Source organism: Monodon monoceros, unplaced genomic scaffold, assembly GCF_005190385.1.
Source record: "Monodon monoceros isolate NGI ecotype Baffin Bay Population unplaced genomic scaffold, NGI_Narwhal_1 Super_Scaffold_18, whole genome shotgun sequence".
NCBI classification, from domain to species: Eukaryota; Metazoa; Chordata; class Mammalia; order Artiodactyla; family Monodontidae; genus Monodon; species Monodon monoceros.
This window is the reverse complement of record NW_021703774.1, coordinates 146,341,515-146,369,437: the sequence shown is the minus strand read 5'-3', so window position 1 is coordinate 146,369,437 and position 27,923 is coordinate 146,341,515. Positions and strand designations below refer to the sequence as shown.

Sequence of the window (27,923 nt, the reverse complement as noted above, 5' to 3'; positions counted from 1 at the left end):
CCCAGGAGGCTGCACCGCCTCTTTGGCCTTCCCCCAGCCTGGACCCCGCCCCTCAGCGGAACCAGGAGCGCCAGCCGCAGCCACGCCTCCGAGCTCCGGGCAGCTCCGACGCCCAATGGCCAGGGAACACGGAAGCTCCGCCCATGGGCCTTTTTGCGCATGCTCTGCAGCCTCGCACCGCCCGGGTAGTAGGGAGAAGGTGCTGCCGTGGGAGACGCTGCTGTCGTGGGAGACGCTGCTGTCATGGAAGACGCTGCAACGCCCGGGACGACCCAGGGAGTCATAGAAAACCAAGGAGTTCTGTCGGCGGCAGGTTGGGGAGTTAGGCGGGGCGGGAGTCAGTTGGGGAAACGAAGCTCTCCCGGAGTAGCTAGTCTGCCGGGCTCCGCGGGAGGCCGAGGGCGGGTGCTCACGGCTTGTGTTCCTGGGTGTGTGTCGCAGGAGCCCTAGTGGAGCTCACCCCGACCCCCGGCGGCCTGGCCCTGGTGAGCCCCTACCACACCCACCGGGTCGGAGACCCCTTAGACCTCGTGGCGCTCGCAGAGCAGGTGCAGAAGGTGAGGAGGTGCGGCTGGGAAAGTAAATGACCAGCTTCGTGCACGTTTGCTCTTCCAAACCACTTAGTGTGGGGTAGCATTTGTTCTCGTCTCCATTTTATACGCGGGGAAAACTGATGGTCATGGTGAGTCGGTGGCCTGACTCCAACTGATCTTCTGAGACCAAAGACCCCTTCAGCTGCAAATTGAGTGCCCATAATCTCCCTTCGTGGGAAGGTTTGCACAATACTTTAAATATTCATGATTTCATTTGGGCCTTAGGACAGCCCTGTCAGGTAGGCAGTACAGTTATTCTTCCTATTCGACACGTGAAGGGAAGCGTCCAGGGACCTTTCAAGATCACTCTAACGCAGTTCTGCAGGGAGGCATAGCCCGCTTACTTTAAACTGCTTCCCTAAGATATTTACTTCTGACCGGAGGGCTTGTAGAGCTTAACATCTTTTAGAAGGGCAGGGACTCTAAGTTTTGCCCTCTGTCTTCATTCACTGGACACAGTATTCCCAAGCCCAGTGCTTAGACATTGGTTGCCGAAAGAAGTAAAATAAGGAGGAAATATGATGTAACAGAAATAGCACTGGGAGTTTGGACACATGTGTTTTAATCTCAGCTTTGATATTAACTTGCATTGTGACTTGAGATAAATTACTTTTTTCTGGACCTCAGCTTCTTTATCTATGAAGTGCAGGGTGTGAACTAGGAGAGCTCCTAGATCTAAATTTCTTGAAAAACCAGATTTCATCTAATCTTTCTTACCAAGACGTCCAGTTGTAGAACCCTCTTTGATATGTACAGGTACAGGGCCTTGCTACTTTAAAGTTTATGCTATCCCCCTCGTCCTTGTATACACGATCACATTTGGCCTTGGTTATGGTCAAAGACCTTCGTTTCGCTCAAAAAAAATTTAATAATTAATGTGCTCAGATTCCCTTACATGTACATCTCTCTACTTCAGTTTTGTTTTTTTTAATTAAGAAATTTTCAAATGCTTAGGAAAGCTCATTTGATTCAAATCATGTGCTTTCTCTTTTCTAGAGAGGTGGGAAGCAAGGTATAACTTTTATGGATTAGGAGAACATTATGTGTCTGTTTAATCAGATCACCTATTGGGAGGGAGGCTCCCAAAGTCAGATCTTAGGCAAAACATTTTCAGTGGGTTGCTGAGTGACCATTATGTGTATTACAATGGCCTGAAACAAAGAAAGAAGGAACACGGTTTTTGTCCTTTAGCCTATAATCAATTTAGTGAAATACAGAGGATGCATTATTGTGCTGCTTCCATTTTTCCAGTATTAGTCTTTGAGAAGCTGAAGAAAAAACACTATGGAGATAAAGAGAATCAAGCATATTTCAATCTGTGTACTGAAATGTACTTTCTAGCAGGACTGACTTCTTAACATGCCATTTAGGCATTCGTGTGTGAAAGCTCGGGAACCCTGGTTTTAAGGCATGAAATTTGGAATCAGACTGATCTGTGTTGAAATCTTTAACTGCCATTTATTAGCTATGAAACCTTGGATAGGTTGCTTCACCTCTCTGAGTCTAATTCCTAAAATGAGAAAGTGAAGTTGGAGTTCATCATCTCCAACTTCATAAGGTGTTATGAAAATTAAATGAGACAGTATGCAAAGGGCCTCAGAGTGATTAGGGCCAGAGTTTGTGCTTATCATTATTGGTCCCCTTTCTCTCATTTCTGTTTTAATTAGGCTCATTTGTGCACAAATGACAGATTTGTTGCCCCCTTAAGAGAAAGGAGATTTATTGTAAGGCCACTCCTAACCCAGAACTATCCTAGCTCTAGGAACCACCTATTCTCTCCTTGGCCATAAGGTGCCTTATTGTCCTTGGAACAAAATGCAAATTCTTGTGTCAAGGGCCATAAAGCCTTACATGATCTGATCCCTGCACCCGTGTCCCCTGCATCGGCAGGCGGACTCTCAACCACTGTGCCACCAGGGAAGCCCTGGCCTTCTAATCTGTAGAAGGCTATACCCCACCCCATCCAAATGACAGTATTATTAAATTGAATTTGAATGCCTCTAGACTACACATGCATTCTAATTCCTGCAGTCCTCACCACTCCCTGTTATTAAACCAGTTGCTTCATTCGTTATCTTTGATCTGCTTCTAGCACATAATTATGGTTATTTCCTTCATAATAGTGCATCATTGTTCCAAGTACATACAACACTAATTATCTTTCTTTTTGGTGTCTGTATCACTCCCCAGGGCTGTGCTATGCAATATGGTAGCCACTAGCTTCATATGGCTGTTGAGCCTTGGAATGTGTGGTTAGTGCATGCAGCTGAGAAACTGAGTTTTAAATTTTAATGTAAATTTGTTACCGAGCCCAAGCTTGCTCTGCTCACTGCACAACAGGTCAGTAAATCGGGAGACGAGGTGTTGAGGCAAGGAATAGTGATGTTATTCGGAAAGCCGGGTGTCCGAGAAGCTGGCAGACTAATGTCCTATAGTGCCATCTTACCGGGGTCTGGATGCCAATTTCGTTTATAGAACAAGAGAGAGGGAAGAGGTGAGGAAGTAAAGAGGCCATAAGTCTTGCAAAATATCTCCTGGCTTGGCTAGTTTTGGGGAGGGGATGTGTTAATTTTTTCTTTTTTGCAGCCATTCACAGGTGGGCAGGGTCAGAATGTCTCCTTGTGAGCAGAACAAAAGCACTTTAGTTTAACATTCAGGCAGAGGGGCAGGGTTCCTGAGGCAAGCCATTATTTATGCTTATGCTATAGACAGCATCATTTTAGTGATTATAGTAACAAAAGCAGTGAAAAGCAAAGGTTAAAGTAAAAGAAACAGATTCAACATGGAGTCAGATTCTGTTCTTCCCTGTAACAATTTTAATTAATTTAAATTTTAAAACCTGGTAATTGATTCAATTACTGGAAACTTTTAAGTATATTTGGAACAATTTGAGTATGTGAATCAACTCTTTCAACTGTAAATTTTATGAAGTCTCAATACAGATCAAGTTTTTCCAATGAAAATTTAGCATCCAAATTGATAGGTGCTGTGAATATAAAATATACACTTAATATGAAATGTAAAGTATCTCTTAACAATTTTTATATTGATTACATGTTGAAATGATATTTTTTTGATTGGTTAAATAAAATATTAGATTTTTCTTTTTTTTGGCCGCACGATGCAGCTTGCAGAATCTTAGTTCCCTGACCAGAGATTGAACCTGGGCCACTGCAGTGAAAGTGCCGAGTGCAAACCACTGGACTTCCAGGGAATTCTGTATATTATTATAATTAATTTTACTTATTTATTTTTACTTTTAACATGGCTACTAGAACATTTTAAATTACATATGTGACTTGTTTCATATTCTAAAGGATAGTTGCATTAGACTGTAATCTTAATGAAGGCAGGGACCTCTTTCTCATGTTTGCCAATGTGTGCAGTGCCTAGCATGGTGTCTGACACACAGTAATTGCTAAGTGTATATTCGTGGAACAGATAGAGGCTTGACTCAGCTTACTCAGTTGTTTCTATTCACTCATAACATGGCTTATACCTGACCTTTACCTTAAGCTTCCACAACTAACCAGCAAATTCTCTTAATATTTCTTAGTTCAAATTTAGCCTCTTACTTTCTTTTCCTTAACTTAATTGTATACCACTAGAAGTTAATCAGTTTTGGGGGGAATTCCCTGGTGGTCCAGTGGTCAGAACTGCACACTTTCACTGTCAGGGCGCGGGTTCACTCCCTGGTCAGGGAACTGAGATCCTGCAAGCTGTGCAGTGTGGCCAAAAAAAAAAAAAAATAGTTAATCAGCTTTTTGTGAAAAGTAATCTGGAAGTTTCTGATGGATTTCTGATGTCTGAGTGATAATCCTTCCCGATACATGAATTGGTCACACCTGTCTCTCCTAGTTTTGAAAGTTATTTATTTTAAGCAATTTCCAGTGCCTTCAGTTGAATTTCCTAGCACATGGCAGACAGTCCTCTGTGTATATTATAATTGTTTCAGGTCTACATCATAGTGCAATCTTTTTTTTTTTTTTTGCAGTACGCGGGCCTCTCACTGCTGCGGCCTCTCCCATTGCGGAGCACAGGCTCCAGATGCACAGGCTCAGCGGCCATGGCTCACGGGCCCAGCCGCTCCGCAGCATGTGGGATCTTCCCGGACCGGGGCACGAACCCGCGTCCCCTGCATCTGCAGGCGGACTCTCAACCACTGCGCCACCAGGGAAGCCCCATAGTGCAATCTTTTAAAAATACATTTTAAGTAACAATTAGGAACGCAAATATAAGTTAAAATATAATTAAGTGTGATGTAAATAATTCAACTGAGGTAATGGTCAGATTAACAGATACTTTCTGTATATAGTTAGGTTCCTATATAGCAGGCGATAAGAGGCATACCACAAGTGTCTTTGGATTTTCATTGTAAAACCCATCCCCGGTTTCAGAAATGTTTAAATGTGAGAAAAAAAAATGGAGACCTGAGGAATAAGTGGGGTCAGTCAGGCAAAAGAGCAAGAAGGAAACATATTGGGTGGAGGAGAGGGCATATTCCATATTATTTGGAAGCAAGAGAGAACAGGGCATGTTGGAAGACTGAAAACTTTGAGTGTGACTAGAATCTAGAGTGAACAAGGTAGACACTTTGGGGAATAGAAAAGGAGCACTTATGGGGCTTCCCTGGTGGCGCAGTGGTTGAGAGTCCGCCTGCCGATGCAGGGTACACGGGTTCATGCCCCGGTCCGGGAAGATCCCACATGCCGCGGAGCGGCTGGGCCCGTGAGCCATGGCTGCTGAGCCTGCGCGTCCGGAGGCTGTGCTCCGCAACGGGAGAGGCCACAACAGTGAGAGGCCCACGTACCGCAAAAAAAAAAAGAAAAGGAGCACTTATTCCTGTGGTGTGGGTCGTGTCAGCATTGGCTTTTTGTAAGCAGTGCTGTTTGAGCTGGGCCTTGCGATGAGTGGGCGTTCATGGGGGAATGGTGAGAATGGGAAGAGTATTTTAGGCATAAGCAAAGATGTTGACATAACATTGGGATCTAAATAAGAACATCGTAGATTTCTTATCCTTTTTTTGACCCACAGTTCAGTTTTTTTCTCACCTTAGGCTAATGAATTTGTCAGAGCAAATGCCACCAACAAGCTGACAGTCATAGCCGAGCAAATCGAACATTTGCAAGAACAAGCCAGGAAAGTAAGTAGTGGCTTTTAGGTAAGTGTTCGTTTTCTTCGCTTAGTTCATAGGATTGACTGAACTTGCTTATAATCAATGTAACTTACTTGTTTCAGTACCTCCTAGAAATATAGAAGTGTTGAGTAAAATAGAATAAGACCAAGAGGTTAAGTATAAGTGTTTTCACTGGGAGAAAGTTCAGTGAGATAAAGCATTTTGAGGGGAAACTATGAAAGAAATGTACTGACCACAGAAAAATTGGAAAGAAATGTAAAAACCATTCAAAAGCCAGTAACACTCAACGTTTTGAAATACAGTTTTCCTAAAGGCATTTTTACAGCATAGTAGCGTAACATCGTGTAATTTTTCTCTTCAGTATCATCTGGATCTCAGTCATGATTCACTGCTGTGGGGGAGCAAGACCCTAGGCATCGAATGGTTTCCAGATTTTGAGTGGGATGGTCATTGAGTATGAGTGCCTGTTACCTAATACCTAATTGGTTACACCTCTGCGGTTCTTAGGTATTGGAGGATGCTCGCAGAGATGCTGACTTGCACCATGTAGCTTGTAATATAGTGAAAAAACCTGGCAACATTTACTACCTTTATAAACGGGAGAGTGGTCAGCGGTATTTTTCCATTATTTCTCCAAAGGTAAGAACATTTAATTTTTGCACAAAAATCTACTCTTGTCTTTGAGAAATTCTTGGGTGTGTGTTTGTGTGTGTATGTGGTGTGTGTTGTGTGAGAAAATGTAGGTATAGGGGTTGGGAAGTGGTTTTCTAGAAAACTGGAGGTGGCGTGAGCCCAGACATGACTCTGAAAAATATGCATGTGCTTAAATTATTTCACAGTCATTATCTCTGTTAAGGGAGGTATCTGATGTGTAATGTAATGGTTTCCAAGAATGACTCTGACTGGTCTGGAGTGAAAAGCTAAAAAAGAAAATTGTGGTAGAATTAGGACACAAGCTCAGTTTCTTTACCTCCTGCCCTGATCAGAACTGACTCCTTTGCCTTCTCTAGGAATGGGGGACAGGTTGTCCACATGACTTCCTTGGTGCGTACAAGCTACAGCACGACTTGTCCTGGACTCCGTATGAGGACGCTGAGAAGCAGGATGCTAAAATCAGCATCGTGACCAAGTTGCTAAGCCAGCCAGTGGCTCTGCCTCGGAGCACTGAACCCAGCTTCCAGGGCTTCACTTCCACTGAGAGTGGACTCTGACAAAGGCTGTCATGGCTAGGACCTGTCACCTCCTTGTTGCTCCAATCTCTGCCTTGATGGGAGGTGGCATGAGAATCGAGGGCATGTAGGGGAATCATGAACTTCTTTGACGGTGGTCCTGTGTGAATGTAAATGCTGTCGTTATTACTTTTAGTTGGGATGGTAAAGAATCACATCAGTCTCTTTTGGGATCCTCTCCAGGTCACAGATACTCAACTCGTCAGTTTCAGAGTATTGGCCAGTGTACTTTCCTTCTCCTTTATCTCCATCTGTTCTCCCATAAGTCAGAGCATTAGAGAAAGAAGGGCTTCTTCTTCCTTCGAAAAGATTGGCAGGTCATTTTCCAGAGAGGACTGTTGTTAGTCTCTTAGTAACTAGAAGTGTTTGAGATTGGGGTTGTGGCTATTAAACAGTTGGTGCAACTCCAGCTTCAGATTCGTCTGGGAACCGGAATGTTGGGTACTGGCAGATGATAAACAGCTTGGCTCGGCTCGCGAGCGAGTGTGTGGTTCTGGTGTTTCTGCATGATTGATAAGGTTTGGCTTGTCCCATTCTGCTCTTTCTGCTGAGCTAGGATGACTGGAGAATTTAAGGCAGCAGCAATGGCCAGGTTTGGGGACAGTCAGCCTCTAAACTCACAGAATTTTAGACTTGGAAGAGATTTTGGAGGCTACCACTAACAACGTTATGAATCCACCCTCTAGCCCCACTGAGCAGGAGCTCCAGAGTTCCGCCATCTGCAGCAGGAAGAATCCATTAAGTGGCAACTTTAGAATATTGTGGAAAAGGGAATAGGACAGTGGGTGAGAAACAAGAAAAACAGCCAACCTGTTGATTATGAGTTAACTCGGATTAAAATTCATTTTGACCTGAATTATTCAGGAACTTAACAGAAGCTTTTTGGCTGAGTTACTCTATGCTGATTCTGACTGAGCTCTTGTGGGACTCTACCCCACTTCCTGTTTGTTCAGTGGAATTAGCTAAATTGATAGCATAGCCAGCATTGCTGTACTTTCTTCAGTGCCATATAATCTATTACAACATGCTGTAAAAGGAGTGAGAGATCTGTACTTGAAATCAAATTGCCCAAGTTCCTTTCTGGGGATGAATGTCCTTTGTGTTGATCTGCTTGGTAATGCCACAATCTCATCCTGGTGTTAAAGGCCTTTCCTTATAAGCTTCGCTCCTTGTGAGCTGTAAATGGTCCACAAAGGCCTAGCAGAAGTTGGGACTAGATTCTGTCAAGGTCGCACAGATGATACTTGGTCACTCAGTTCACAGGAGGATGCTCTGGAGGCAGCCACGAAAGCCTCTGGCTGGGAGGCTGCAGGAAATGGGACACACACACACACTAGTGGTATAGTAGTTGATTCTTACTACAGAAAGTTTCCCAGATTTTCAGAAGGTTTTGCATGATAATGACATTTTGAGTAGGTGCTTTGTTATCCATTGCTGCATCAGTTACCACAAACTTAGTGGCTTTAAACAGCACACATTTATTATTTCAGAGTTTCTATGGATCAGGAGTTGAGGCACACTTAACTGGGTCCTCTGCTTCAGGGTTTCTTTTCTCACAAGGCTGCAGTCGAATTACGGGCCAGGCCTGTGTCCTCATCTGAAGGCTCAGCTGAAGAAGGATCTGCTTCGAAGCTCACTTAAATTGTTGGCAGAATTTCAGTTCCTCAAGGGTTTGTAGGACTGTGGAGCTCTGTTTAGTAATGAACTGTTAGCCAGAGGCTGCCCTTAGTTCTTTGCTACATGAGTCTTACCAACATGGCAACTGTCTTCATCAAAGCCAACAAGGATGAGAGTCTGCTAGCAGGATGGAAGTTATGGCAGTGACGTCTCATACCTTGGCTGTGCTCTGTTAATTAGAAACAAGTCACTAGGCCAGCCCACACTCAAGGGAGGTAATTACCTAAGGGTATGAATACCAGAAGGTGGAAATTCTTGAATCTTAGAATCTGTGTGCCGCAGTGCTCAGTTGAGAAGGAGAAGGAAGGCTGTGGCTGGAAGAGGCAGTATACAAAGTGGTTAGGCTTGGTGGCTTTGAAGTCACAGATCTGGACGTGACTCTCAGCTCTGACAGAATAACCTCCCCCTAGTGTTCCTGCTTCCTCCTCTGGTCGCTTCTCCAGTCCATTCTGTATTCAGTCATCAGCTTGATCTTTTGAAAATGCAAATCCACCTCACCCTTGACATCTATCCTAACCACTGGAACAGAGAGCAGTGTGATTCAGGAGCAAACTTTCTTCCGTTCAATAAGGTGTGCTCCTGGCACTGACCACCAGGTGGTGCCATTGTGCTTTCCTGATTAAGCCAGTTAACCAAGCTTAGAGAAAGTGGCATTGTGAAGTGATTTTGGAGGTGGCATCTCCTAGGGGGACTAGGACCCAGTGATTATAAACAGTAACCATTTTTCACTCATCCATCCATCTATCCATCCATAAGTGAGTAATACTTAATTACTGAGTGTTAAGTGCCTTCCAGGTTCCAGATTCTGGAGAATGACACAGGTGAGTAAGACAGGCCCCTATTTCCAGGAAGCTTACGGTATGGTGGGGGAGAAAGCAAGTCAGCCATTACAACATGGTATAAGAAGGACTATGATAGAGGTGCATATGGAATATCATGGAGCACCGGGGGGGGCTGCTTAACTCAGCTTGGAGAATTTGAGAAGACTTTTTGGAAGAGCTGACACCTGCTTGGGTGTTGAAAAAGAAGCAAGAGTTAGAGCTCGTTTGGAGGCTCCAACTGTCTCTGTAGGAAGGTTGTCTTTGGGGGTTAGGGCAGGGTTTATTTTGGGATGGAGTTTATTTGTGAATGAACAAAGGGATATCCACTTAACGAGCCATATCAACCAGAGTGATCCTGCCAGTCGGGAAGGGTGGAGTGAGATAGGTCCCAGCCAGCACACTCTTACTTCTAACAGCTAGGAGGTAGGTAGATGAGGAATCGGATGAAAAGCAATTCTAGACAAAAAATAGCACGTGGGGGACACTGACAAGAAGCAATATGACATTTGGGGAATTGCAGCTACAGTGAAGAATATTGGCCAGGTGGGTATGAGAGGAGAGCTAATTGAAGGGTTGGGGGTAGGGAGTTGGTAAAATTGGCCTTTTTAGAAAGCTCATCTTGGCAGTGGAGGATGAGTGGGGGAGAAACCACTGGGAGCCTCCAACCCAGTCCAAGCAAGAGATGTTGGAGGTTTGAACAAAGATGGTGATGGACTGAGAGGTGTTGTATTTCATCAATTGTAAATGTACTTTCCTTCCCCCACATTTTAATCTCTCAGACCTAGATGCTTCTAGATGTCAGTAGTATGTCATCCTTCAGTAATGGTCTGTCTTAACAGTGGACGGCATCTCAGGCTTGATGAAGTATATGGCATTTTGAAAGTACAGTAGATTGCCATCTTGTTAATTAACACGATGTGGCACAATGAGTGGAAGGAAAGAATCTTAGATAATGCTTGAATTTCTGGCTTGAGAGTGTGGATGGGGCTTCCCTGGTGGCGCAGTGGCTGAGAGTCCGCCTGCCGATGCAGGGGACACGGGTTCACGCCCCGGTCTGGGAAGATCCCACATGCTGCGGAGCGGCTAGGCCCGTGAGCCATGGCCGCTGAGCCTGCGCGTCCGGAGCCTGTGCTCCGCAACGGGAGAGGCCGCAACAGTGAGAGGCCCGCGTACCGCAAAAAAAAAAAAAAAAAAAAGAGTGTGGATGGTGGGAATCCACTCAACAAAATGTGGACGAGGAAGACATCCCTGCTTTTTTCCAAAATAATTAGCAATCTGTATTTGCCTCAATAATCCACCATGCTGGCCCTGCCTAGTTCACTGGGTGTGACAGCTGACACTACCTCCTTTTCTCCACATTAGCATTCCAGAAGGAGGGAAAGAAGGCTTGCTTGTGTCCTTACCTTCTCAAGTTATCAGTCAGTCCACAAGTATTGAGAGTATTGGTGGTGTAGACACAAAGATGATAAATACTGTTAAGTGAGCTTTTTTTCTGCCAAGCATAGCCAACTGTTTGATTTAATCTTTATATAATCCACCATCTATGAGGTATTATACAGTATTCCTATTTTACAGAGCTGGGGCGTCTCAGACGTTAAGCAACTGGCCCATGGTTACACAGATAAAAAGTGGCAGAGGTCAGGCTCAGACATTACTATTTGATTAAAGTCTGACCATAGCTATAACCATAACCTGTTTTGGCCTATTAGGACAGTCCTAGACTATCTCTACATGGAGGTGTGAAGAAGTTAAAATACACAAGTGACAGAGTAACGTGCATATGGGATACTATAGGAGTAGTTCACTTGAGTATTTAGTGATGAGCATGCAGACGATGTGTATCAAGGTCCAGAGAAGATAAGTAACTTACCTAAGGTCACACAACTTAAAAACAATTGAGCCCACATCTCTGGCACTAAAGCCCATGTGCAAACCCCCCACATACAAGATAAGGTTCATTCCCTAAAGGAGTCAGAGCTTGGGAGGGAGGAGCTACTAAGTGCCTGGAGTAATTAGACTTCCATGGTCCAAGCAGCATTTGATTCAGTGGACTACTTCCTACTGAAAAGCTTTGTTCTTCATTTTGATTTGGAATATTACCGTCTTCTGCTTCACTGACTGCATCTTTTTTGTCTCCTGACACTTATAGTTTGGACTGCTCTGGGGCCAAGTCTTTGGCCCTCTTTTCTTTCTCTACTAGGTGATCTAATCATTTCCCATGGCTTTAAATGCCACCCATATGCTCTTGACTCACATGTGTGTCTCCAGTCCTGATCCCTCCCTGAGTTTTATGCAGACTTCATTTATCAAACAGCTTCACTTGATGTCATTACAAACCTAACGTGCCCAAAATAGAAGTCTTGAGTTATACCCCAAACCTGTTTTGTTACCAGTCCCTCTCTTTCCATCAGCACCTGTGTCACACTGCTGTTGAGGCCAGAAACCCAAGTCATCCTGATTCTGTTTGTTCTTCCCACACCAATCAGCAAGTCTTCTCAGCTCTGTCTTCAAAATACATCCCACATCTGACTGCTGCTCACCACCTCCACCCCTCCCCCCTTAGTCCAGGCCACCAACATCTCTAGCCTGGACGAATGCAGTAGCCTCTTAACTTGCCTCCCTCCTTCATTCTGTTTCCACAGAGACTGTAGTCATTCTCTTACAAATGTGAGTCAGGTTATAATACCTCTGTAAAAAATGACCCCCAAATTTCTCATTACACTTAGAATAAAGTCCACACTCTTGCCAAGGTTCTATGTGATGTACCATTCTCAGTACTCACTGCATTTCCCACTGACTGTGCTCAGCTCAGCAGCACATCAAGCCTGTTTCTGCTCCAGCGTCTTTACATTTGTAGCTCCATCTGCCTGGAACATTTCCCCCAAGGTCTTTTCATGGTTTGTGTCTTCTCAACATTTAGGTCCCTGCTCAAATATCACTTCACTCATTACCCTATCAGAAGTACCAACTCCTCTCACATCAAAATACTGCTGACCCTGTTTTGATTTCCATGGCACTTGTCGTGACTAGACATTATTTGTTGCCTTTGCCCCATACTTGAGTGTAAGTTCTCTGAGGGCAGAAACAGTGTCTGTCTTGTTTATTGCTATATCCCTAGCACCTAAAATAGTGCCTGGCATATAATAAATACTCTAATGATGGATGGATGGATGGACATCTGCAGCTCTGTACTTATACCCTGCAGGGTGTCTAAGTCAATGCAGCTAAGAGAAATAGAATGTGAGCCACATGTGTGATTTAAAATTTTTTAGCAGCTACATTAAAAAATAAGGAAAAACAGGTGAAATTAACTTTAATAATTTAACCCAGTATATAAGAATATTAACAGTTTAACAAACAATACTAAAAATTAGTTATTTTATGTATTTTTTTAAAACTCAGTATTCAAACTCTGGTAAATGTACAGCTGCCTCAATTTGGACTAGCCACATTTCATGTACTCGAGCCACATGTGGCTAGTGGCTATCATGTTAGTACCAGTGTAGACAGTCACCCTACTGTTCTTGTTCTCCAGAACGGGAGGAAGCTAGAAACTTCTGGTGGTTGGGGAGGAGGGTGTTTCTTAGCTCTCCCTGCTTCGTCTCCCTCTTCTGAAGGAAGCCTTGGGGATGTCCAGGCTGACAGAGGCATGATCGTGTCCTTAGAATGATGGTGGTGATGATGACTGAGCTGCTGCGCTGTGCTGAGCATTTCATATAAGCTCATTTAATTCTCACGGCAATCCCATTTTACAGATTTGGTTGTGGAAACCAAAGTAACTTGTTCAAATTTACACATCTGCCAAGTGTTAGAGCTGGAATGTAAATCTGGCTAAAAGTTAAAGCCGGTATTATGATCATTATGTGACCATTTTTATTTTGCCACTTTAACGGTCCATGTAGCCTGGACAAATGAAGAGAAATACAAATGATAGAAAGGAGCTGACCTGACTCTTGGGCTTGGACTCCCAGCACAGCTGAAGTTGCTTCCATCCTGATTCTCCCTTTCCGTTTCTCAAACACCTTAGGTGTGACTTCAGTGTCAAACTGTGTTCAGGTCTCAGATCCACTCATTAATAACGGTGTAACCTTCAGTAAAATCGAGTAATGCCCATTTCCTCTTCTGGAGAATGGGAATGCTACTACTAACATCAGGGGCATTTGAGAAAATCCAGTAAGATGACTATAACGTCTGTAAAGCATTGAGCACAGTGCCCAGTGGCTAGTAGCCACTCGGACAGGCTAGGTCCTATACTTCTCTTCCCCCTCCAGGCTGCAAGGTGAGGCAAAGAGTCACTTGACCTAGCTCCACCCCTTCTCTTCACATATTCTGTGGGGCCCTGGAAGCTATTGCTGCTGGAACTTAGCAACTGGGTAGGTCAGAGAAAGTGGGGCAGGTATTAGAACTGGTGCTTGGGATCCTACCCAGTACTAACACGTTTCTCTCTGTGGCACATATTCATCCAGTTGCGGAACCTAAACGCCTCAGAGAGGCTCTTGCCTCCTGCCTCTCACTCCTCTCCCACACTCTTGACATTCCATCTCACAGTGGCTCCTGGTCCGACTACTTCTCATTCCTTTCTGCTGCTGTCCAACAGTATGTCTTTGCTCCAGCCCCCCTCAGCTCATGCAGTGTTACACAGCCTTCCTCCACGCTGGCTGCCAGGATAATCTTTCTAAACCAACCTGACCATGTCACTTCCCTACTTAAAAATCTCCTATTTTCAGGACTGAGTGTCAACTACTCAGCTTGTCATTGATCCAACAAGTATGGGGGCTGGGGGATGTACTTTATGCCTAAGCGTTCTTATGGGCACAACGATACAGCAGTGCACCAAGCACAGCGAAAGCCCTGCCCACACGGAGGGGGCTTACATTCTAGGGGCCCTTCACAGTCTGGACCCCAGCATCCCTTTACAGCCTTATCTCCCCGCAACTCCCTTCCAGCCCACCTCCCTCCCACACGCCGGGCACTCTGGTCTCTTCTGCCAAGCCTGCCCACGCTCCCCATGTTAGACTAGTCCCCTCCTCTCAGATCCCTCCATTCCCCCTGCCGCGCCGCTGCAAGACCTAGGGCTCCCCGGCAAACTGAGGCCCCTCTTCCTGCCAACTAAAGCCCCGTGGCCCCTCCCCTGCCCCTCGGGGATTGTGAGCTAACAGTCAAGGGTGGGTGGTGAGAGGCTTGGGACGGCGCGGCTCCCCCTCTCCTGGGCTGGCCCCTCTCCACCGCCCAGGAAGCGGGGAAGGAGTGCGGGCCCCCACCCCATCTAAGAATGTCTGGTCCCCAGGTAAGCAGCCGCAGCGTCGCACGCGCCTCCCCCAGGGTGCTGTCGGCGGCCACGGCCCTGGGGGGAAGGAGCTGTTCCGAAGCGCGGGCGCCCAGCCCCGGCTCCGTCTGGCTCCGTCTCTTCCATCTTTTCGCCTGGGCGTCGTCGCCGTCGCTGTTGTCCAGGACCGACGTGGCACAGCCGGCAGGGGAGGGGCGAGGAGGGGAGCGCCGGTGTCTCCAGCTCGGACAGACCGGCGTCGGGAGGAGGCCGGCTCCCTGTCGGGCTGTTGGCCTCTAGGGTGGCGGGATGGATTGGGGGCGGCCAGTGGGGGGCGGGGCGTTTCTAACTCGAGGGGCTGTGCGCGTGGCGCGCCGCCTGGGGCCTTCTCGCTCCAACGCTGCGCGGGTTTCGAGGCAAGGCACCGACTTCGCCACGCCTTGCCTCTCCTGAGAAATCGCCGGGTCCCACGCAACTCTCCCCTCTTCTTCCGCTAGCAGCCCCAGCGTCGGACATTTCAGCTCGCTCACCTCGTTCTCCTCACTCACCAGTCTCATGGCTGGTTTCCTTTTCTTCAGCCTCTCCCCTCGAGACCACCCTCCACCCCCAGCCCACATCTGATCAAGACACCCCCTTACCAAATAAACATCACTGCCCGCCCACAGCGGCAAGGCAGGGTCACAGCAGCTATCACAACTGTGGCCTCCCTGTCGGCTTTGCCTCCCGGCAGCCCTGTCTCCCTGGGACCCAGCCTCCTCATTGGGCTTGCGCCCTTGCAATTTCCTTTGCCAGGAAGCACCCCCCTTTGTTTATGCCCGGAGACCCTCCATAAATATCACATTGGCCAAGCCTTCCCCTGCCCCCACCCCAGACTTAGTCTCCCCTGGACACCCTCAGCAACCGGACATCCCCTTGTCCAGCCAGAGTTGCCACACTGCCGTCACCGTCCCTACACACATCTGCCTCCCCTACCAGACTCCCAGCCTCCTGAGGGTGCCCAGAACACACAGGCCTGGCACACAGCAGGCATCGGCAAATAAAGATCATAAACGTTGGGTAGATGCTGGGTGTGCTGAGGGGCTGGATTGCTCACTTGAGAAGGCTTCTCACAGGACAGACTAGACAGGCTTGGAGTGATTCCGTGCAGGGAGAGGATCTCGGGCAAGCACCAGAGTGCTCTATTAATTTAACAATCATTGAACAACTTCTGTTGTCAGGCCTCATGCCAGGCACAGGGGACCTCGGTCGGCACTCAAGTTCCTTCCCCCGTAGTAGAGAAGGAAGACCACATGGGCGGTGCCAATACAGAGTGCCAAGTGTCACGTGGTGAGCACAAGCAGATGTGGCGGTGCAGAGGAGGAGCAGCTCAAGACTTGAGGGGGTGTCAGGCTTCCCAAAGAGGCCCACCACCCAACCCAAGACCAGAGGGGGGCAGAGAAGGGGTCAAGGGGCAATGGAGAGAAGAGGCTGAGAGTCGAGCAGGGCTTCGTCACAAAGGGCTTGCATACCACATGAAGGAGCTGGACTCCATCCTGAGGGTGTCGGGGAGCCACTGATGGCTTCCGAGGAGCCGGGGAGTGACGTGAGCTCTGACCCCCTCCTCTGAGCCCCCTGACAGGCGGGGCCCGTCTTCTGTGCTCCCTCAGCAGCCTTGTCACCTCCCGTGCAGGGTTGAATGCCTCTGCCAGACTGAGCTTTTTGAGAGATGAGACCAGGTCTCAATCTTCTCTGTCCCAAGACCAAGTGCTGAATGAATGGATTTTTCCTTTTCTCTCTAAATTTCAGCAGTTCTTACTCTCAGCTCCACATCCTTCCATACCTGGGGCCTGTGCTGCAAACGGCTTTTAATTGGGAAAGAGGAGGCCCAGTTCCAATCCCAGCTCCACCATTTGCTGGAACAAGTTGCTTAACTGTTCTGAAACCTCAGTTTCCCCATTGTTAAGATGAGTTACCACCATGAACTGTCTGTAAGTCTCCACAGGCATGCATGAGTCTGTTTTCCTGAACAGACTGTCAATTCCATGGTCCAGGCAGGGACCAAGGGCTTTCCCCAGCACCTTGCTCAGTCTGAGCTTACAACGAGTGCTACGATCCGTCCTGCTGGTTGGTAGACAGCAGGGTACACAGGAAAGAACACTTACGGTGAAGTTGGAAGTCTTGTTCTGCCACTTCCAGTGTGACCTTGAACAAGGTTCTTCCCCTCTCGGAGTCTCCTTTGCCTTACCTGGCAGACCTCACAGGGCCATTGGAAACCACAGAGGTGAAAGTGCTTTGTGAATGAAAGAGATACTATAGTAGACAATTAATTGCACATTAATTAAAAAAAAAACCAGGGACTTCCCTGGTGGCTCAGTGGTTGAGAGTCTGCCTGCGGATGCAGGGGATGCGGGTTCGTGCCCCGGTCCGGGAAGATCCCACATGCCGCGGAGTGGCTGGGCCCGTGAGCCATGGCCGCTGAGCCTGCGCGTCCAGAGCCTGTACTCCGCAACGGGAGAGGCCACAACAGTGAGAGGCCCACGTACCGCAAAAGAAAAAAAAACAAAAAACCAAACCGTGTAGTAGTATAGATGAGGTGTGTCTCGTACTTGGTGGACACACCCCAGGTATCTGCTGACTGCCTCTGAGATGCTGGGATGCTGCTCTTCCAGGTGCAGACTAGGCTGGAACAGAGGTGCTTGGTCTTGCTCGGGTCAGCCCTGAGACTCAAGACAGACCAGGAGGGAAGGGTTGATAGGGAGGGAGCAGGCATCCAATCCTTTGCCCCCCTCCCATCCCAGATTTCTCAGACTAGCATTGCTTCCCTGTCTTAGGTTTTGAGGGGACCTGGCATGACAAGGTCTCAGGAGTCCCAGTGGCTTTGGCATTGTAGCTACTGATACCCCTTGGTGAATGCAGCTGGCCTATGGGAGCAGTTAGCTCCACCGTGCTGCCTGATAAACTCCCAGCCCCAAATTCCAAGTCCGGCCCCCTCTCAGCCTCTGACATACTGGTGGCAGTATTTATGGGAAAGGACCATGATTTGTCTTAGCTCTTGCCCAGACCAGAAGGGGCTGTACAGAGGGGCTGTATGGAGGCAGAGTCTCAGCTTCCTCACCTTGAAAATGAGTGGGGATTAAATGAGAAAACACCTTGGAACTTGTACATTTTACTCACGTGCAGGATTGCTATTTGTGGGTAGTGTGTTTACAACCAGTGGGGCCTCCCTGTTTCAGAGAACGCTGGGGCTCTTTCTCCAAAAGAAAGTTTCACAGACAGTGTATGTGTAAGGAGTGCACATGTTTGGTCTTAGAGCGAAAACGGACACAGAGAGACTGTGAAAATGGCCAGGGCCAGCTGATTCCCTGCTGCTGAGAGAGGCTGAGGGAAGGGAGGAGGCCTGGGCAGGGCCTGCTCCTGCACGGGGAGGCCGTAGCTGCCCAGCCAGACTGGCCATCCGAGCTCCCTCATTGCCCGCACAAACCGCCTACCCCACAAACCTCCTGCTGCTGAGATTATGCCCCCTTTAAGAAGCACCAGATTTAGAATCAAACAGGAGGGATTGGGCTTCCCTGGTGGCGCAGTGGTTGAGAGTCCGCCTGCCGATGCAGGGGACATGGGTTCGTGCCCCGGTCCGGGAGGATCCCACATGCCGCGGAGCGGCTGGGCCCGTGAGCCATGGCCGCTGAGCCTGCATGTCCGGAGCCTGTGCTCCGCAATGGGAGAGGCCACAACAGTGAGAGGCCCGCGTACCGCAAAAAAAATAAAATGAAATAAAACAGGAGGGATTGGTTCTCCTCACCTAATGTGTGACTTTGAGCAAATACCTCCATTTCTCAGGACCTCAGTTCCCTCATTCATGAAACGGGGAGAATTATGGCACCATCTCCTAAGGTTGTCAGGATCAGAAGAGAGAATGTGGTGGAAGTGCCATGTGAATTATTTAGTGCTGTCCATATTCATTTTCTGTTGCTCATCTCTTCCCCTATTGACACTTGGGGCACCTCAGCCACAGCCCTGTCTTTCTGAGGGAGTGAGCGTGGCCTCCGGGACAAAGGAGCCTGAGTCTGCAGCGGGCCCTTTGTGCTTCCTTCCCTTCAGGTGGCCTCTCTCCCCCTGGGCCACTCCTGGGGGTGAGGGGGTTACCCCTTCCCAGTGTTTTTGTTCCTGTGGGGCTCACTCCAAAGTATTAAAAGCAGCTTTATAATTTAAAAAAAAAAAGGAAAAAGAAAGGAGGGCTCATTTATGATAAAGGTCTCTATGACAAGGGCTCATCTCTCAGATGGGGGAAGGGCGCATACCCCTTGGACCCTGGGCCATGGGAGTGCCAGGAGGGTCAGCATATGGGGTAGAGCTGTAGGGCAAGGGGTGTAGTCAGAGAGGGGTGGAAGCTATGGTCGTGCTGGTTCACTCACTTTGCTATTGAACTTCCCCAGGCGCTCATCTTCAGCACCTTTGTCTTACCTCCTGGGTCTCCTCCATCTACCAATATGAAACCATGTTGGGAGGGCGCAGCTCTGGGATGAGGTCTAGGGGAACAGGAGCTACTGGGTCCCTGGGAGCCTCTTTTGGGACTCTTTGACCTTGACAACCCCTTGTCCCTCTCCCCTGGGCCCCAGGTCAGCACACCAGTTTCTTCCTGACCAAAGAGCAGAGCCACGCCCAAATGAATGAATTTTCCTGGAAGGATGTTGCCAGTGCCTTGTCCGTGGCCAACATGATCCTGGGGCTCTTCTCCATCTTCTGCAGTTTCTGCAAGTAGGTCTGGGGCCCAGCAAGCTCTTAGCCAAAAGCTGGAGCCAATGGCATGAGGGAAGGAGTGGGGAGTCTAGAGCCAAGCTCTGAGGCGTACAGATCAACTGGGGGCAGGAGAGAGTGCAGTAGGTTGGGAGTCAAGGGGTCAAGATCCTGGCCTCAGTTCTACCACCAGCCTGATATGCGACCTTAGCTAGGTCATATCTTGAGCCTCAGTTTCTCCATCTTTAAAACAAGCAGCTCACACTATGATCTCTATAGTTCCTTCCAGCTATGGCAATCTAGAATGGTTTCTATGAGAAAATCAAGAGGTTTTGAGATTTCTGTTCTGGTGGCCTTTGCACAATCCTTGGGTAGGCAGGCGACCATTAAATTTTTTTGATTCTTAAATTAGAGCATATGATCTGGCAGAATATTTGAAATTAGCACTGTTCTGGAAACTCTGAGACATGTATATGGGCCCCCCCAAAAAGCTGTAGGCATATTATGTTTCTATAAATTGAATCATATTTCAATGGCTTTGGGAAATCAGCTCTTTAAAGATAAGTCCTTTATAATGCAAATAACACTCCTAATCTGTTTGATTCTTTATAACCATGAGCAAGTGACTTCTCTGGATCTGTTTCTCAACCATAAAATAAGCGGATTTTACCTGATTATGTTTAAGTTCCCTTCCAGTTTGAAAATTATATGATTCTCTAAGTCTGGGTTTTTGGGGTCTCATACTTTATGAGACATACCTGCAGCAGAAAATCGCTCTCTTCTTAGTTCCACCTAATCTTCTGGGAGTGTAGTTTTTATGCCATAATGGTGGGCCCAATTCCCTTTAGACACATAGGTATGGGTCTAAACAAAGGAAATACTAAGGTTGTTTGGGGACAGCTGAGGTCTGGGGTCAGGCTCTCTGTTTGCTTCTGCTGGGCTACCCAAGCATTGCAGTCGGGGTGTCGACTTGCGTATGGCCTCCTAGGGCAGTCTGGTCTGAGATTGTGGTAGCTGATTTCAGAGGAGTCTGGGAGCATGTGCTGGAAAGAAACATAGAATCCTTGAATGTAGGGTCTGAAAGATGTCTTAGAAATCATTCAGAGCATCAAAATACATGAGACAAAAACTGATATAACTACAAGCAGAAACTGGTGACTGTATTATCATAGCTGGATATTTCTATACCCCTTTATCAGTAATTGATAGATCCAGCAGGCAGAAAATCAGTAAGGATATAGTTGAATTGAACAGCACCATCAATCCACTGGATCTAATTGATATTTATAGCATACTTCATCCAACAGTAGCAGAATACACATTCTTCTCAAGATCACCAAGATAGACCACATTCTGGTCTGTAAGACATACCTTAACAAATTAAAAAAAAATAGAAATCATACAAAGTATGCTCTGAGGCCATATGGAGTTAAACTAGAAATTAATAACAGAAAAATAACTAGAAAATTCCGAAATAAATGGAGGTTAAACAAATCACTTCTAAATAATACATAGATAAAAAAGGAGTCTCGGGGCTTCCCTGGTGGCGCAGTGGTTGAGAGTCCGCCTGCCGATGCAGGGGACACGGGTTTGTGCCCCGGTCCAGGAAGATCCCACATGCCGTGGAACGGCTGGGCCCGTGAGCCATGGCTGCTGGGCCTGCGCGTCCAGAGCCTGTGCTCCTCAACGGGAGAGGCCAAAAAAGGGAGAGGCCCCAAAAAAAAAAAAAAAAAAAAAAAAAAAGGAGTCTCAAGAGGAATTTTAAAAAAATATTTTGAACTAAAAGAATGTGAAAATACAACTTATCATAATTTGTGAGATGCAGTAAATGCAGTACTTAGAGGGAAATTTATAGCATTGAATGCATATATTAGAAAAGAAATCTGCTCTGTAAAAGACCACATCAAGAGAACTAGAAGACAAGCCACAGACTGGGAGAAAATATTTGCAAAAATACATCCAATAAAGAACTACAGTCCAAAATATACAAAGCTTAACGCTCATCAATAAGAAAACAGCCCAATTAAAAAAGGGCCAAAGACCTTAACAGACATCTCACCAAAGAAGATATCCAGATGGCATTTAAACATATGAAGAGATACTCCGCATCATATATCATCAGGGAAATGCAAATTAAATGGCAGTGAGATACCACTATACACCTATTAGAAGGACCAGAATCCAGAACACTGATAGCAACAAATGTTGCTGAGGATGTGGAGCAACAAGAACCCTCATTCATTGCTGGTGGGAATGCAAAATGGTACAGCTACTTTGGAAGACAGTTCGGTGGTTTCCTACAAAACTAAACATACTCTTACCATATAATCCAGCAATCACACTCCTTGGTATTTATCCAAATGAATTGAAAACTACGTTCAAAACCTGTACTTGGATATTTATGATGTTTTATTCATAATAGCCAAATCTTGGAAGCAACAAAGATGTCCTTCAGTAGATGAATGGATAAATAAATTGTGGTACATCCAGACAATGGAATATCATTCAGTGTTAAAAAGAAATGAGCTATCAAGCCCTAAGAAGACATGGAGGAACATTAAATGCATATTATTAAGTGAAAGAAGCCAATCCAAAAAGGCTACATATTATATGACTCCAACTATATGACATTCTGGAAAAGAAAATATGTGTCCAAAAATATGGAGACAATAAAAAGATCAGTAGTTTCCAGAGGGGTTGAGGAGGACATAAAGAGGTAGAGCACAGAGGATTGTTAGGGCAGTGAAAATTCTCTATATGATATTATAATGATGGATATATATATCATTATACTTTTATCCAAAACCATAGAACGTATAACACCAAGAGTGAGCCCTAAGGTAAACCATGCACTTTGAGTGACTACAGTGTGTCAGTGTAGGTTCATCCTTGGTATGTACCAAGGCCAGAATGCACCATTCTGGTGAGTGATGTTGATAATGGGAGAGGCTATGCATATGTGGGGCTAAGGGGTATATGGGAATCTCTGTATTCCTCTCAATTTTGTTGTAAACCTAAAATTTCCCTAAAAAAATAAAGTCTTAGAAAAAATGGAAAAGAAGGAAGATCTAAAATCAATTATGTAAGCTTCCACCTTAGGAAACTAGAAACAGAAGAGCAAATTAAATCCGCAGTAAGCAGAAGGAAAGAAATAATAAAAATTAGAGCAGAAATCAATGAAATCGAAAACAAGAAATCCATTTAAAAAAATCAATGAAACCAAAACCTGGTTCTTTGAAAAGATCAATAAAATCAATAAACCTCTAGCCAGGCTAACCAAAAAAAAAAGACAAGACACAAATTACCAGTGTCGGAAATGAAAGTGGAGGAATCATTACACGGACATTAAAAGCATAGGAAAGGAATATTGTGAACAGCTCTCTGTCCACAAACGTCATAGCCTAGATGAAACAGACCAACTCCTTAGAAGATACAAGCTACCAAAACTCACCCTAGGAGAAACAGATAATCTAAATAGGCCTATACTTATTAAATAAATCATTTGGTACAAACCTTTCATTTTATAGATGGAGGAACAGAGACCTAGGAAGGAGGAGTGGTTTATCTGAGATGGTTGTAGAGGCTGGACTAAGGCCTAGGACCCTCCTTGCCACTGAATGTGCCTGGAATTTAGAATTGAAAGGGACCTTAGTGATTACCGAGGGGGTTGAGGGCACCCCTTTAAGACTGTGGGTTGAGAATGAGTATGGAAGGGTTGTAGATATGTGTGTGTGTGTGTGTGTGTGTGTGTAAAGCAGCACATATCAGAAAGGATGTGAGTGTGGGGAACACGTAGGGGTGTGTGTATGTGTGCTAGCGTAGGAAGCATATAGCGGGAGGGGGGTGGAGTCCAGTGGAGACTATGAAAGAGCCGCCCTTTGGGGCCTGCTGGCCTGCATTTTAGGAAGTCCCCCTGTGCCTCCTGGATGCTTTTGGTCAGCTTTCTATTAGACATGGCTATCGGGGCAATGACCAGACACCTCTACATCTGCTCCACATCAGGTGAGTCCAGGCCTCAGACTCATAATCCCTGACCCCAGAAGCACCATTCAGGTCAGCTTCTCCATCCTCTGAAATACAGCAGGCTTCCTTGAGTCACCACTCCTGTTCACATCCCTCTGAGTGTAGCAGAAGCAGCCCTTGAACAGGAGTTTGTGAGCCCCACAGTCTAGATCTAGCTCCTCTGCTGGTTCGCTCATTGATCGCTGGCTGTCTTTGTCCTGGCCTTCAGTGGGCTTATCTGCCCCGTCTCTCTCTTCAGGGCGGATCTGGGAGTGGGAGTGGTGGTTGTGGTCACGGGGGAGTGGGGAAATGAAAAATTACCCCAAGCAGAGCTGCTGGTTTAAAATATGACAAAATATTTCCATGCAAGATTTTGCTTGAAAAAAAAGGGTTCCACAGCTTATCGATACGTTCCCAATTGTAGTCCAACCCTTGCGTGTTACAGGATGGGAAAACTAAGACCTAGACAGGGAAAGACTTGTCTAAGGCCATGTGGTCAGTTTGAGGCAGAGCCAGAAGGAGATCCTAGTCTTTGATCAACAGGCCCCCCTGGGGAGCAGCTGTTGCCCTCTGGCCCCTTAGGGACCTGACAAACAGGATCCCGCTTGTCCTCACTCCAGCTCCCCCACTAGAAGGGACTAAAGTATAAGACATATGAGTGTAAGTTCTTCTAACCTTGGCCTTCTGGAACAGGAGCCAAGCTGAATGACTTTGCTGTCTTCACCACCTTTGGCCTGGCCTCAGCCCTGCTTCTAGGCATGGATGGGCCTCTGAATGGCTTCCTGGCCATCATCTATGTGTTGGCTATTTCAGTCCGCCTCTGTTTCTATTCAGCTGGTGAGTGGAAGCCAGCCTTATGGCTGAGGGTAGGGAACCATGGAGGGGAGAAGCTGTTGGATGCCGGAAACGTGAGGTGCAGTAATTGACTCCTCTCCTTCCTTTTACGGAGACCCCCTTCCTTCCTTCTCCCCTGCTCTAGGCCCACTGGAGACTGAAGGCTGCATTGGCAGAGACCTGTTCTAGGGGGCGGGAACCCTTGGTTCTTGAGCCAGCTGTGCCTTTTTCTTGTAGTGTGACCTTTGGATGGAGCATATGAATTCACAGACTCTAGAACTAGAGGTCATACTCCAGTTTCCCATAACAGATGGAGAAACTGAACTCTGGTGAGGGTAATTACCTTGCCTAAGGTCACAATGCAAGGGATTGCAGATGCAGACAGAAAGATCTCAAAGGACCCCTCTACAGAGGCTTCCTGGGGCCAAGGCATAGGCCTGGTCCTAGCTGCCTGCTTTACCTTGAGGATCCAGTGCAAAACCCACACATCATCTCTAAATAACTAAGTGCTTTATGGCTGGCCACTGCCCTGGGATTAGGGGATTTGGAATGTGGGGCAGGGAAGACCCAAAGAGAGAAGGGCGGATTCCTCTGGTGGGTGCTTTAGAGCAGTGGGAAGCAGCAAACCCCATCTTTTCTTTCCCTGCAGGCGTTCCCTTCACATACAAGGGTCTACCCTGCCCCTATGCTTCCTGTGTTTTGGCCTCCACCTCCCTCCTGACCAAAGGCAACACATTCATTCTCTCTTGCATGGCCTCATTCATGATTCTATTCATGATGGACCAGAGCTACTACCCACATGACGAAATCCTGGAGTCTGAGAACTGGAAAAAAATGGTCTATCTGGGAGGTGAGTGAAAATACTGCTCTTAAATGTCACTAGTGATCATTTATTGTCACTGCTGCTCATTGCCACCCTGTACCTCGTCCCCACATTCCCTGTTTCACCCTGCTTTACTTTTCTCCATAGACTTTATCATCACCTGATATGTATTTACTTGTTTGTTGTCTATACACACTAAACCTGCCCACCCCCCATAGAAGATTCTTTTTTATTTGTGCTATAATTCCTAGTACCTAGGATTGTGCCAATCACATAGTAGATGCTCAATAAATATTTGTTGGATGTCACTAAGTTCAATAGAAATTTTGGGAACACTGACCATATGTGAGGTGCTAGGAATCAAATCGGTAAACCAGACAAATACTTCCTGCCTTAGGATTTACAGTCCGATAGGGGAGACAGACATCAAACAAATCATGGCAGAAATAACTAAAAATATATAGTTTTGATGTGCTGTGAAACTATAGGGTGCTCTCAGAGGGCATCAGAGGGTGACCTAATTTAGACTGGAATGCCTTAAGGATGGGAAAGGATCCTTAAGGAGGTGACATTTAAACGAAATCTGGGTAAAAGTGGTCAAAAGGTAAAAACTCCAGTTACAAGACAAGTTCTGGGCATGTACAGCATGGTGGCTACAGTTAACAATACTGTATTGGCTTTTTGAAAGTTGCTAAGAGAGTAGATCTTAAAAGTTCTCATCACAGGGAAATAATGTGTAACTATGTGAGGTGATGGATATTAAGTAAATTTATTATGGTTATCATGTTGCAATATATACAAGTATCAAACCGTTGTTGTTACACTTTGGACTAATAACAATGCTATATGTCAATGATATCTCAATAAAACTGGAAAAAAATTTAAAATACATGAAAACTGCAAGATGATTGGCCAAGTGGTGGGAAGGATGGTTCAGAAAAGGAAACAATTTTTGAATGCTCTGAGGCAAGAACAGCTGGATGCATTAGTGCACCAGTGTGGCTGGACTTGCTGAGAGAGGGCTTGTGACAGACTGAGGCCAGCGAAGTGAGCAGACTGGGCAGGATTGGGGATTGGATCCTGTAGGCAAATGAGAAGCCTTTGAAGGGATTTCTGAGCCACAGTTTTAAACAATCACTTGGACTGTAATGAAGAGAACAGATTGTAGGAGACTAAGAATAGAAGTAGGAAAACCAGCTTTTTGTCAGATGAGAGGTGATGGTTGCGGTGGAGATGAAGAGATTCGGCATAAATGTCAAAATGACATAGTTAATTCGTATGAATTGCATTTCCATCAAAGTATTACCACAGTCAGGTTGGTAGGGATTTTGGTTGACATTTGTAATTGAGTTTGATACGGTAACACAGGGACAAAGTTGGTTTGGTCAACTTTGAAGCATGCAAAGCTAAACTCACCTGTCATCTAAACTGGCCCTGTGTGGGGCTAGCTTCTGCTATTAAATCTCACATTGTTACTTGTTCTCCAGACTTCTGCAATAAAGTTAAAGGGGAAGAATAACATCTCACGTTTGTAGTACTTCCATAAATTTCTTTCACACATTAGCCATTCAATCTCATTATGACAGAGGGTGAGAGGCATTATTATTCCTCTCTTAAGGTAATAAACAGGCTTTTAAAAGTTAGGTGACTTGCCCAAAGTCACACTGCTGATAAGTGGCAAAGTATGGACTTTTCTAAAGCCAGGTTTTGGGACTCCAAATCCCATGTTCATTCTACTACATCACAGCGGTATCCATTACAGGATCACTCATGCATTTCCATTCCAGAGGAGGCAGGACAACCAACAAATCTGTATTCTGGGGGGTAATAACCAACTGTCCTAGGCAGTCAGAATATTATAAGTGTCAGTGTAGGGAACTGTTTACTATTCAAGTTTCCAGGCCCACCTTGCAAGCAGGCCTTTCTAAGGATAGCAGTCTCAGGCCTGCTATGTTAATTCTTTTCTGCATGCATAAAATATTTTATTGACCCTTATCTCATGTTAAACTTGAAACAATTAGGAATATATTTTTTCCTTGTATTTTTTTTTCTAACAAGAGATCTGGGCAACTCCAATTTATTCTTGGCTAAGACTGACTTCTGATCTGAATTTGACAAAATGGAGCCTGAGATTGCATTAGATTGTAATTGTCTAGTTACACAGGGACAAACTCAGCAAAGGCAGGGATCATGGTTTTAGTGTCTTAGGCTCTGTGAGTAAAAACTGAAGGCCAGGGCTTCCCTGGTGGCGCAGTGGTTGAGAGTCCGCCTGCCGATGCAGGGGACACGGGTTCATGCCCCGGTCTGGGAAGCTCCCACATGCCGCGGAGCGGCTGGGCCCGTGAGCCATGGCAGCTGAGCCTGCGCGTCCGGAGCCTGTGCTCCGCAACGGGAGAGGCCACAACAGTGAGAGGCCTGCGTACAGCAAAAAAAAAAAAAAAAAAAAAAAACAACAAAAAACTGAAGGCTGGAAAGATGGGAAGTACAGGGTGGAAAATACACATAAGACAGCTTCATAAAAATTGAGTGTTTGCCTTTTTTCTTCCAGGTGTCATCATGGTGTTTTTGTCTCCATTGTCGCTAACTGCTTTTTACTGCCTGATGTGGTCACTCTCCTACATCTTCTTTCCAGATGCTCTGTGGCACAAGGCAGCATGTCTTAAGCTGCAGCACCGAAGACACTAAACAGCCTTACCCACTCCCGCTGGCCTCTGTGGGGTTTCTGCCAGCATGTTGGGCCAAGCCCCGCCTTACCCTTACTAAATGTTTCCTTGTCCCTATGTTGTGTATGTGCTAGATACATGTTGCCTTGAACCACAGCAACCCAC

The 27,923-nt window shown here is 46.2% G+C and overlaps 2 protein-coding genes across 2 annotated transcripts; both read left to right on the top strand.

Annotated features, from left to right (window-relative positions):
* The first annotated feature begins 173 nt into the window (after nucleotides 1-173).
* On the top strand, nucleotides 174-10,627 carry CUNH1orf50 (chromosome unknown C1orf50 homolog). The gene is made up of 5 exons (XM_029230547.1): nucleotides 174-313; nucleotides 442-557; nucleotides 5,650-5,736; nucleotides 6,238-6,369; nucleotides 6,741-10,627. The coding sequence occupies exons 1-5, from the start codon at nucleotides 244-246 to the stop codon at nucleotides 6,939-6,941; spliced, it is 606 nt and encodes a 201-aa protein (XP_029086380.1). The 5' UTR covers nucleotides 174-243; the 3' UTR covers nucleotides 6,942-10,627.
* Nucleotides 9,449-27,843, top strand: TMEM269 (transmembrane protein 269). The gene is made up of 8 exons (XM_029227020.1): nucleotides 9,449-9,457; nucleotides 14,637-14,744; nucleotides 15,941-16,049; nucleotides 19,319-19,457; nucleotides 23,341-23,438; nucleotides 24,132-24,275; nucleotides 24,922-25,122; nucleotides 27,644-27,843. Exons 1-8 carry the CDS (start codon nucleotides 9,449-9,451, stop codon nucleotides 27,778-27,780), a joined length of 945 nt encoding a protein of 314 aa, XP_029082853.1. The 3' UTR covers nucleotides 27,781-27,843.
* The last annotated feature ends 80 nt before the right edge of the window (nucleotides 27,844-27,923 follow it).